The sequence below is a fragment of the Chaetura pelagica genome, unplaced genomic scaffold, assembly GCF_000747805.2.
Source record: "Chaetura pelagica isolate M959 unplaced genomic scaffold, ChaPel_1.0 scaffold520, whole genome shotgun sequence".
NCBI classification, from domain to species: domain Eukaryota; kingdom Metazoa; phylum Chordata; class Aves; order Apodiformes; family Apodidae; genus Chaetura; species Chaetura pelagica.
This window is the reverse complement of record NW_009951812.1, coordinates 196,331-208,414: the sequence shown is the minus strand read 5'-3', so window position 1 is coordinate 208,414 and position 12,084 is coordinate 196,331. Positions and strand designations below refer to the sequence as shown.

Below are 12,084 nucleotides of genomic sequence, written 5' to 3'. Positions count from 1 at the left end.
ACTGCTCTGAACAAACCTGACTCTCTTAACTGCAGAATGCAGGCCCCTTTTGGATGAAGCAGATTTTTTCTGTCTGTTCCAAAGGCTTATGCAGCAATGATTTAATTTGTGAAGTACTAATTTAATTTGTGAAATACTGATTTATGCCCTGGACAGCAGTGCTGAACCTGAGCAGCAGGCTCAGATGTTGTGCAGCTCCCTGAGGTGGCTGCATGGTTTCTGGGTGTGATTGTAATGTCGTGATTCAGGAACCCCTTAAGATACAGTTTCTTGCCACTAGATGGAGATTTTGTATCTTTCAAATCATCTGCATCGAGTTGGTAAACTTGGTGTGATTGGTATTTTAACAGGTAGAACAAGCAGTGCTTTTGAGATGTGCTCCTTGGGGTGGGAGGAACCTTTGCCCTTTATTGAAAGAGTCTGTCTGTCCTCATCTGTGTAGTGTTTGAAAAGAGTGGATTTGGTTTGATAGAGCAGAGGTTGAGACTTTTTAGTGGCATAATAACAAACCTGTAGAAACTTTGTGTTGTGCAGACTGTCAGCAGGATAAGCCAAGCTGGGACAAAATCTGTCTTCTCCCAGAGTGGAAACAGCCGGGAAGTCACTCCTGTTCTTGTTGCACAAACACAGAGCTCTGGCCCACAGACAAGGTAGGGACAAAAAAAACCCCAAGTTATCTTTGTATTACCTTTTGCATCTCTGTTCTTGAAGGGATTTGACTCTCTCTGCCCATCCTGTGTGGATGTTCCTGCAGAATTCCTCTTGGGAAGAGGAAGAAGTGTGGGTTTTATTCGGTAAAATAACTTCAGTGGCTAAGTAGGAAGCTCATGCATGGTGGGTGGACTCTGTTTTAGCTCTCCTTTGCAGCTACACCATTTCATCAATAAATTAAGAAGGAGCTGGGAAGAAATTCTGCCACATCCTTAACTTGCAACAGGGAGATTTCTTCATCTCTTGACATGCGAATAGCTGTGCTGTAGTAATGTATGTAGTAATGTGTCCAGCATGTGTGTTTAAAACAAAGATAAAAGCTATAAATAAAAAAGCTAAAAGCTATTAAAAAGAGAGTGAAGAATTTGTGTTTTGAGTGTGCTGTTTTGTTTTCAGTACAACACCTCAGGTATTGAGCCCAACAATTGCTGCTCCACCAAACGCGCTGCCTCGAAGAAGCTCTCGCCTGTTTACTAGTGATAGCTCCACAACAAAGGTAACAAACTCCATGGGTTGGGCAAACCTGGGGGTTCCTTACCCATGCTGCTGCTCATTTCCCCATTTACGTGGCATTTCTAGCAGCTTCAGAACAGGTTCTGCATGAGCAGAAACATCTGGTTGTACAAAACGCATCGTGATGCCAGAATGTTGGTTTTAAATTCTTGAGTCCTCAGCTAAAATAGTAGAAAGAAGAGGATCATGAACAAAAAGGTGTTTCATGAACAAAAAAACCCAACCCTTTGTTTAAAAATTAACTACTAAACATATTCAATGAAATTACTGTATAATTAAGTTTAAAAGTCAGTCTGCTGGGCATCATTGGTAAGGTTACAGAGAGGCATAAATTTAACTTTTACACTTTCCAGTTTAGTTACCTGAATTCAAAGCCTTTTTTTAATGTGTAACTCTTGCTCTTCTTACTTGCAGGAAAACAGCAAAAAATTAAAAATGAAGTTTCCACCTAAGATTCCCAACAGAAAAACAAAAAGTAAAACAAATAAGGGAGGAATAACTCAACCCAACTTAAATGACAGTTTGGAAATCACCAAACTGGACTCTTCGATCATTTCAGAAGGGAAAATTTCCACTGTCACACCACAGATCCAGGCTTTTACTCTACAGAAGGCAGCAGCAGGTCTGTTTGAACACTCTTGGACTGTAGGAGAGTAAAATTTCATGTATATCTGTGTTAAGGAATGAAAACAAGGGGTTTTTCCACTGTTCTTTCTTTGTGTCACTTAGCCTGTAGTTACCACCTTTGTATAATTATAAGGACATTTAATTCAGTTTATTCTACTTAACTTAAAAAGAACCTGTGAAGAAGTAGTAGAAAGTGACTGGTTCTAAGAAGATTTATCTTCTCTGGTCTTTATTAATGATTAAAATCTCTTCAGGCAAGATCCTTGGAAACGGATTCAAAGGAGCTACGAGTAACCCAGTCATCTTCCCTCCAAATTTGGTTTATGAAGTCTGTTCTCCTTTCATGTTTCCCATTTTGAGTCTTTATTCAAATGGTCAGAAAATCCTAGACAAACTGCTGAATTCCTCTCTTTTGGCTCAGTGATGTTTCCAGGCAGCAAGAAGGTGTATCCATGGATACCAGACATGTGGAAACTGTGTTCAGGCCTAACAATGTTTGAATAGCTGCTGTAAATGCAAAAGTCCAGTTGCCCTGAACTGCAGAGTTTCTCTGCTGTTGACTGAAGAAGTTGTTACTATCAGACTTTTAAACATCAACCTTTGTCATGGAATATTCCTTTAGGAGTTTCCAAACACAAGCTTTTACACTCCTGAAAGAATTTCATCCATTAATTCAGGGGCAGTGCCTCCTAAAAGGAAGAACTGTTGGGATTAGCAGTTTAAATCTCAGCTGTCGTTTGTTTGTTTGTTTGGATTTTTTTCCCCACTTTTTATTTATTGTATTTTTCTCCTAGAAGGTTTGATGAGTCTTCTCCGTGACATGGGGAAAGGTTATTTAGCCTTGTGTTCCTACAACTGCAAAGAAGCAATCAATATTTTGAGCCATTTACCATCCCACCACTACAACACTGGCTGGGTGCTGTGCCAAATTGGGAGAGCTTACTTTGAACTTGCAGAATACATGCAGGTAAGAACTGGGCCTGGGTTGGTTCTTATGCTTTTCACTTTGAAATAGTTTGCCCCAAACTTGCAGAACTTCCTGCAACAACTATGGGAAGTTTACAGTTGGGATAAATGGATAAATGTAGAAGTTATGGCTGGGATGGATAGAAATATTTAATCTACATCAAGAGTCATTGAGCTTCCCTGGGGAGACTGAGTTGCACTTAAATTGCTCTTAGTGTTGTTTCCTTTTGCATCTAACTGTTGGGGTCTCCTTCTCTCTCCCCACCTTTACCCCCAGCTGTGCTGATGGAATTTTTCTGCAATGTTATAAATCAGATCAGTGAAACAACTGGAGTTCTACTCTGCCTTGTTAGTTAATGTAGATCACATCCATGAGCTCATTGGCTTTGCAGCCTCAGGAGGCAGCACTGGCACACCCGGGGTGGTGTCAAACTGGGAGTGGTGGAGGGTGATCCAGCATTACCCCTTGCCACTGGGCACCACTGGGAAGAGTCTGGCCCATCCTCCTGACACCCCCTGCAGATACTGATCAGCACTGATCAGATCCCCCCTCAGCCTCCTCCTCTCCAGGCTCAACAGCCCTAGGTCTCCCAGCCTTTCCTCACAGGCAGATGCTCCAGCAGCTCCTTGTCCTTCTGGGACTAGGCAGCCCAGACCTGGGCCCAGTTCTCCAGATGGGGCCTCCCCAGGGCAGAGCAGAGGGGCAGGAGAACCTCCCTGACCTGCTGCCCACACTCTTCCTGATGCCCCCAGGATGGCATTGGCCTTCTTGGCCACAAGGGTCTAACCTTGACCTGTGTGCTCTGCTTTGGTGGGTGGAATTTTAATTTTAATTTCTGTTCTTAGGCTGAGAGAATATTTTCAGAAGTAAGGAGGATTGAGAACTACAGAGTGGAAGGCATGGAGATCTACTCAACTACTCTGTGGCATCTGCAGAAAGATGTTGCACTCTCAGTTCTTTCAAAGGATTTGACAGACATGGATAAAAACTCACCAGAGGTATAACATGCTGTGGTGGTCACTGAGATGGGAAACTGTAGGTGGCAAAATCAAGGATTTGGAGCAAAGCTCTGAAACCTCATCTGGCTCAGGTGTATTCTCCTGTGGGAACTACAGGACAGAACTGGAGAGAGGGGTGGCAGGATTGTCTGTTGAACTGATGATGCCTGAAAGGGCTTCTTAAAATTAGAATATCAGCTTAAATGGAACAGGATGAAACCCCTTATCTCTTAATGATTATTTACATTTGTATTGGCACCATCCATCCAGGAAGATCATGGGTTAGTCAGTCCCTCCTACTACTGCCAGTGTGTGGAGATAAGAATATATTTTTCCTGTACCACCTTTTAATTGCTGCAAGTTAATTCACCGGCATTTAGAACATTTTTGCTCTAGTTTTTGTTTTCCAACAGAACATTTCACCAAGTCCATTAAAGTGCAGAGTGTAGGGTAACAAAGTCATGACATGCAAAAGCCAGACATCTTGTAAAAGTAAAAGTAATAGATGTGTGAGTTTATTAATGTCTTCTTAACAGAGTTAAGGAAACTGTCAATTACATTGTGTTTTTTAATTGGAGGAGAGAATCCTGTTCATGTTGTCTTACTGCCTTTTCTTATAGTGGGGAAGTCCAAACCAATGAAGCAATTGGTAGTTGCAGAGAGGAAGGCTGGAGAGAAAAAAGTACAGATTCTAATACAGGGAGTGGAGAACAGTCAAATGATTTGGAAGTGATGCTGAAAATTTAGGAAAGCAAAGGAGCCTGGGCTGGGATGCTGTACAATCTAAGCAGGAAGGAAAGAGGAGGCTGCTGCTAAAATTGTCACTCTGCAGGTTTCCAAATTTGCCAGCTGGAGGGAGCTGAAGAGTGAAAGTGAATGTATCCTCTCCCCCTTCAGGATTCTGAAATAGCCAAGATGTTTTTATTTCTATCTTTTTCAACAGCTTCAAAAGCTTTAGTCATTAGTCATCAAAGTACCTCATTTGCACAAATTTTTGGGTGTCCTTAGATTCTTGATTTCTCTACTTCAGCTTGTCTGGCTCTTAAAGTGTATTTAGGCCTTTCTGCCTCTCAGGAATGAGACTTAACCAACTGGTTTTATTGTTGTTGTTATTGTTACCATCATTATTATCAAATTGAGGGGGAAGTTTATGTATAATTCTGCAAATGAGCATGGGGGAAAAAAATCAGTTCAGCTCAAACTGAGTTGATCTGAGTTGTAAGAAGCTTGTTCATTTGGCTCTGCTGGTTTTCCTAGGCTTGGTGTGCTGCTGGCAACTGCTTCAGCCTGCAGCGAGAGCATGACATTGCCATCAAGTTCTTCCAGAGAGCCATCCAAGTTGATCCAAACTATGCTTATGCCTACACCCTGCTGGGACATGAGTTTGTGCTGACAGAAGAACTGGACAAAGCATTAGCTTGTTTCAGAAATGCCATCAGAGTCAACCCTAGACACTACAATGCATGGTAGGTGTTTCTGTTTTCCCCTCTCCTATTGCATGTGATCCAGAACTTCTCTTGGAGAGAACATCTTCCAGGTGCTGTCACTGCTGTTGCTTCCCTACCACTGCAAGGAGGGAGCAGAGCTGTTTCTGCAAAACATGTTGGCTTCATCTATTTCATAAACATTTAATTCCACAAGGAGCACAAAAAATGGGAGCTTTTTTGGTTTCCACAGATCTTGGCTCTGTTACCCCAGTTGTTTTGTTCCTCTTTGCACCACTCCTCGTGTCTTAAGTGATCTTCAGTTGCAGCTGGACAGATGAGATCTGCCCCTCGATACCCTAAGATAGAGACAGTTTCTTACAGCTTTTTCTGTGGACAAAATATCTAAAGTAGTACAAGTTAGATCTGCTAGTGAAGTCACTTCACCTTGAGAAACATTTTGCTTCTTATTTGTAGCTCTTTTAGCCAGTCTTCCTGTGTATCAGGTGTCAATTCTTCACACTACTCAATTGAACAAAAAGATACTATTTTAGACATAGCTTTTTCCCCACAAGACATCATTTTCCACCCTGGATGGGATTGACAAGACCCTAGACCATTTCTGCCAGGTCATACTCACTCAGGAAAGTCAGTTTGATTTAGAATAGAGTCTTAATGAACAGAATTGTTTTTCTGCTTGCAGGTATGGGCTGGGAATGATTTATTACAAACAGGAAAAATTCAGTCTAGCAGAAATGCATTTCCAGAAAGCACTTGATATCAATCCTCAGAGCTCAGTCTTACTGTGTCACATTGGAGTTGTAAGTAGATTGCACTTCACTCTGTCCTTGGTGTGTTTGAATCTGCTTCTGTTCTTTTGCAGTAGAAAAAGAATGCTGAACTTTTTAATTTTTTTTTTAAACAAAAAATCCCAGGGAATTTCAAGGAATTGGAAGTGAACTAATAACCAAAGTATTAATGTGTCAGAAAATAAACCCTTCTCTTTCTAAACTACTTTTAGTCAGTACTGAAATGATACTATGGGGTCATGGTGGTTGGGTCAGGCAAAATAGGAGTGATCTGGAGATCAAGATGGTGTGAAGCAAATGTGAACAGAGTATTTATAGGGTTTATTAATACTTGATACAAGAGAAATGAAGCTGCTGTTGAATGCACTTGGAGCAGCACTTCAGTTGTGTACAGCTTTGCTCTGGCTCTCTGCCCACATTGCCCTCCTTCCAGGCACTTGTAGGTGTGACAACTGAAGCCTCTTGATGCCAAGTGGAGGTTAAGCAGCAGGCAGTCACTTCAGCCAGCATCTGCTTCATTACATTTACAAAGCTAATAGAGAATCTTGGTCCTTTATCCACCTGCATTCCTGAGAAAGCAGCAGCCTCACTCAAGCCAGTAGTTGCTTGCCAAGTTGGGAAGCAGTTCTTGGGTCTTTGTGCAGGAGACCTCAGGCTGTGGCAGTGGGATGGGTGGTCACCTGCTGGAATTCATTCCCCTTCTCTGTGGCAGCAAAGCTGTGTCAGATTCCACGGGGATAGTGGCTGCTTCTCACTTCCATGCTGAGAAGGGTGTGGAGTTCACTCCTGGCCAAAGGTGAAATGATTTCTGTAAGGTGGGGAGAACCTTCTGAGGGGAAGTTTTCTTCCTGTAAGAAAAAGCCTGGTAACACTTGATCTAGAATTGGCTAAATATTTTTATTTTAAAGGAACAGATTGTGTGAATGTAACCAAATGGATTTGTGTTTGTCTGGCAGATGAGCTGTTATTTTCCCTTTTTGAAATTGTTCTCTTTCTGCAACAGGTCCAGCATGCACTGAAAAAATCAGAAAAGGCTTTGGATACTTTAAACAAAGCTATTAACATTGACCCCAAGAACCCACTATGCAAATTCCATAGAGCTTCTGTATTGTTTGCAAATGAAAAATACAAGGTAAGATTTGGTACCTATAGACAACCATAAATTGAGAGTCAAGAATTAGTTTAAAGCAGAAGTTGGACTAAACATTTTGGGCTTCAAATGTCCAATATATCCATAGTCATCACTTGGAAAAGTCCACAGACATTTGTCTGAGACCAGAACCTCTCAAAAGCACAGATTTGAGGGCAGGACATCAGCACAAAACACACCAGTGTTCTTCCTTTTTCAGAAAGTGAGGGTGTTGAAGAAAGGGCTGAAGGTAAAAACACTGTCACCTTCTTGTCTTCTACCCTGTTGTGCCTTGTTGGGGCATTTCATGTCAGAGTTGTGAGATGGGAGAGCAAAGCCAAATAAACTTGCTCTGTGTCTGTACCTGTGGGGTTATAATAAGCTCCAGTCTTTTAACTGAGAAACTAATACAAGGAATTCTAGAAGCTTCTCATGAGATGGTGCTAGTTCTTGGTGGACTATGCTGTATGTAAATGACAGAATTGGGATTTTTTTTGGTTTACATTAGTGCTAAATCACAGTTGAATGATGTTCTGACTGGCAGGTTGCAGACTGTCAGCTTGTACTGACCTCTTTTTTTTTTTCCTTCCTCTTCAGTCTGCTTTACAAGAACTTGAAGAACTGAAACAGATTGTTCCCAAAGAGTCTCTTGTTTACTTTTTAATAGGAAAGGTAGGTAAAACCTAAGTCCTTTGCTGCAGAAACTTAGGCCTAATGAGCAAAGTTGATCTCTGTCACCAGGCTGCTTCCACTTGGAGCACTATTCTAAAAATTCCCAAAGCTTTAAATAAGATTTCCTGCCCACAGCTTTATCATCTATCAGCTTTTAAATGCAAGAGACAGTTATTACTGGAGAAGCCTTCAGCTCCCTTTTAAACAGCCCAAAGTAAAAACAACCCAAGCCAGTGTTAGTCTTTGCCTGCTTTGGTTTCACCACTGAAACCTGAAAGGTAATTAATTTTATAAAGAAATGGATCCTGATAAAGATACTTCACTGAGAGAGAGGGGTTGTGCACACAGATCTTTCTCTGACAATGCACTTGTATTAAGACTTCATTCAATAGAATGATAGGTACCATGGCAGTGATGTGATTGATGGAGATCCTTAAAATCATAGAATCATGGAATGGTTTGGGTTGAAGGGACCTTAAAGCTCGTCCAGTCCCACCCCCTGCATGGGCAGGGACACCTCCCACCAGCCCAGTTTGCTCCAAGCCCCAGGGATGGCAAGAGATAAAAGGATTTGTGCTGAATTTTTTTGGCTGATGTTTGTCCAGGAGCAGCTGGACCTTAAATTGGTGTTGGAGTTGCCATGTCTGGACAAACTTAAGTATTTAAATTGTGAAAGCATTTAACAGAAATAAATTAATTGCTGGGTAGATTTGGGGTGACAGTGACTCAAGGAATTAAAGGAGTGGGGAAGCTGAAACCAGACATGCACACCAATAGCTGTTACACCCCCCTGCTTATATTTATATCCATAAAGAAGGTCCACCTCCTTCTGATTTGAATCTGTCAGCTGCTGGTTTCATTTTCATCTCCCTGAGTTGGAAATAGAAACACTTGCTCACTCTTTCTACACTTATTTTCTGTTCCCCTTGGGGCTTGTATAAGGAATCTTTCCTACCTGCCCTCTGTTTTTTATCAGAGATCAGTTCACTCTGGTTTGGTATGTTTGTTATCCAAACTTTCAAGTAACAACTTCATGTAAATGTAGCCTTTTATGCTTTTATTTTAGGTTTATAAAAAACTGGGTCAGACACATTTGGCCCTAATGAATTTCTCATGGGCAATGGACTTAGATCCCAAAGGAGCCAATAACCAGATCAAAGAGGCCATTGATAAACGTTACCTTCCAGATGATGAGGAGCCAATCACTCAAGAAGAGCAAATCAGTGAATGTTACCCCTATGAATCAGGTTTGTATTTCCAACCCTTTGTCATTCAAGGAGACACTTCCACTTAGGTGGTGGGAAGAATCCCAGATTTCGTGAGGGGAACTCCCTGCTCCACCTCAGCAACTCCAGGGGCTCTTCAGTGAGAAGAATTCACTGGTGCTTCCTCCAGTGAGCATGAAATAAAGGATCATGACATTCGTTTAGAATCTATAGATGGAGTAGGACAGAAATAATGACTACTGTAAATTCCTACCAACCATGGTTGGCCAATAGTCTCCCAGGACAGCAAGATGTTCCCAGAGCTGCAAATCTTCCCTCACAGAAGCATCACATCATTCCAAGATACCTGAATGGCAACTGTCAAAAGTTAAACAAGATATTGGGTAAAAATAAAATATTTCATCTGCTAAACCTACAAGGTAACTTTTAGTGAAGGTCATGGAAGCAGTTTGATTTGAATCCAGAGAAAATAAAACACTCCTGGTTATATTTGGGAATAATTCACAAAAATGGCTTGGGTTTCAGTTTTCTCTCAACTTTTTGTTCTGAGCTAAAACTCCATGAAGCAGGGGTAGCTCTGTGAGGAACAGTCATAAATATTGATCACTTTGATACTATTTATTTTCTGTCACTATTTCAGTTTGTAACAGGCAATTCTGTTCCTTCAAAGAAAGAAAAGAGAGCAGGTTTGGGATTCTTATTAGATGTATGTTGTGATCTGCAATCCTAAATCTCCAGCTGTCACATTTTCCCCCTGTGTATCATGTTGATAATTACTGATCTTGTTCACAGTGTGCTTTGGGATACTGGAGATTGATCCTGCACTTCCTGAAGGATCAGGTGGTTTTGGTGTTTTTTTCCCTGTGCTTTTGAATTTGGGCTCAATTTAGACCAGTCTCACTGGGGGCTGAGCACGTTTCTCACCAGAAGATGGAGACAGAGTTCTGGAACTTCTCAGCAACACCGAAGCAGTTAAAAATAAAATAAAGAAATAAACCCCCCCACACCCAAAACTCAGTATTACAAATAAACATAAACTAAAGTAGTGTCAAGCTGTGTGGAAGCAGTTTCCCTGGCTCTGCAGAGAACATATACAAGAGTTTCACAGTCTCAGCTAAATAACTTCTACAATCCATGAGAAAAGGTCAATTCAGGCACTACTTGGGGTAAGGGGCATGAAGTTATGGGCTAGTGTGAGCCCTTCTGGGCAATAAAGCCTCATGTCCATTGCACAGAAACCTGTGAAATGTTTGTATTCAAGCAATAAAAGGCATCTGTGTTTCTCCAGGGAGCAACTTTGAGAATTGACAATATGCTAAACTGCCCTATGGGAAGCAGACTCAAGTTCATTCCTGTGTGTGAAGAACCAACCACCATTAGATATTTACCTTAGTTGTAATTTTAACAAGTACAGAAATTAAATATTGAAGGGTCTCTTCTCAGTAGATCCATGTTTATCCTGCCTTTAATAAAAAACCAGTAGAAATCCTGTGTTCCTGGAAGCTCTGGGCTGGCCGTCCTCTGAGCTGAGTGCCCAGGGGAATTCTGCAGCATCAGAAACATCTGCAAAGCACTTTTCTTGCCATGTGTCTGACTCAGTTCTTTGTCAGGGAAGAAGGGGACAAGCAGAGGCTGGTTATAAATGGTGTGGTCAGATTAGATAATTAGTGTGATAGTTGGGATGTTTGAAGGAGTGGGAAGGTTGAATCATTCCCAAGGCAGTTTTGGCTCCTTCCATTTTCAATCCCTAGCTGGGTGTCCAAGATTGCAGCTTTTTAGCAGAGGAGGGCTAAGGTGGCATCTTTATCAGTTTGTACTGCAGGTTAATTCCTTCCCAAGGACATTTCTTTGGATTTCATTAGGCTGGCAGGAATCAGTGTATGAGAAGGAAAAAGGGAAAGCCCCCATGGCTTTAAAGCACTTTGAGGAGTGTCCTGGTTTGAGCCAGGATGAAACCAGGACAAGGAGAAACCCAAACCCCTCAGTGCTGTTTGTGGGGGAATCTTTGCCCTGAAGCAGCCCAGGAGTGTTTGACCACTTTGTGTTTCTTTCTCTTTCCAGTTGGCACAGATGAGTCCCAGGAGAGCAGCATGACTGATGCAGATGACACGCAGCTCCACGCAGTGGAAAGTGATGAATTTTAACCTCTAGAAGCCAGAATCTGAGCTTGAGTGTGTGACTGGTCCTGTTGTGTTCTCCCCTCCCTTCTCATCCTGGGTCTTCACATCACTGAGCCAGCATTGTCATTACTCTCCACTGACACCTTGAGTGTCCCACTCAGACTGGACACAGAGTTAATGGCAGTGCAATATTCAGCTGCTACTGAGTCTGACTCATTGGCTCTTACACATTAATGAACATGACTGAGGAGGAAATGCTGTTTTTGGACTCCCCTTGGCTGGAAAAAAAAAAAAAATATCATGGAAGAAAAGCCTTGTGGTTTGCTGGATACACCAGTAGATGTGGGGATGGTACTAATGAAGCAGTGTCTTGTTCTTTTTTTTTCCAGAAATGTGTCTTAGTTTGGTTCTTTCTTGGTGAGCAGAGTGCTGAACCTCATTTCCAAGTTCTTCAAGGACAGTGTTGACAAATGCAGGCTGTTCAAAAGACTTTTGGCCTATTGGACTCCCCTTGGCTGAAAAAAAAAAAAAATATCATGGAAGAAAAGCCTTGTGGTTTGCTGGATACACCAGTAGATGTGGGGATGGTACTAATGAAGCAGTGTCTTGTTCTTTTTTTTTCCAGAAATGTGTCTTAGTTTGGTTCTTTCTTGGTGAGCAGAGTGCTGAACCTCATTTCCAAGTTCTTCAAGGACAGTGTTGACAAATGCAGGCTGTTCAAAAGACTTTTGGCCTATTGTAGTGTCACTTAAATGCCAGGAATGTCCGTGACCTTAAAGCTGCAGTGTCTCCAGTGAACAAACAGTGCACAGGGCTGGGAGTGTGTCAGACCACACAACATAGCCCCATGTCCCTCCTTAGAATGCAAACTTGGTGGAAACATGGCAG

General features: G+C 41.8%; 1 protein-coding gene across 1 annotated transcript in view; it reads left to right on the top strand.

Moving 5' to 3' along the window:
- The window catches only part of CDC27 (cell division cycle 27), a 22,907-nt gene extending 11,687 nt beyond the window's left edge, over positions 1-11,220 (top strand). Inside the window, 11 exon segments of the mRNA XM_010007979.1 lie at positions 535-650; positions 1,108-1,207; positions 1,639-1,846; positions 2,646-2,818; positions 3,664-3,816; positions 5,074-5,282; positions 5,944-6,061; positions 7,053-7,181; positions 7,776-7,850; positions 8,917-9,073; positions 11,138-11,220. Of these exon segments, the coding sequence (XP_010006281.1) occupies positions 535-650; positions 1,108-1,207; positions 1,639-1,846; positions 2,646-2,818; positions 3,664-3,816; positions 5,074-5,282; positions 5,944-6,061; positions 7,053-7,181; positions 7,776-7,850; positions 8,917-9,073; positions 11,138-11,220 (1,521 nt within the window).
- The last annotated feature ends 864 nt before the right edge of the window (positions 11,221-12,084 follow it).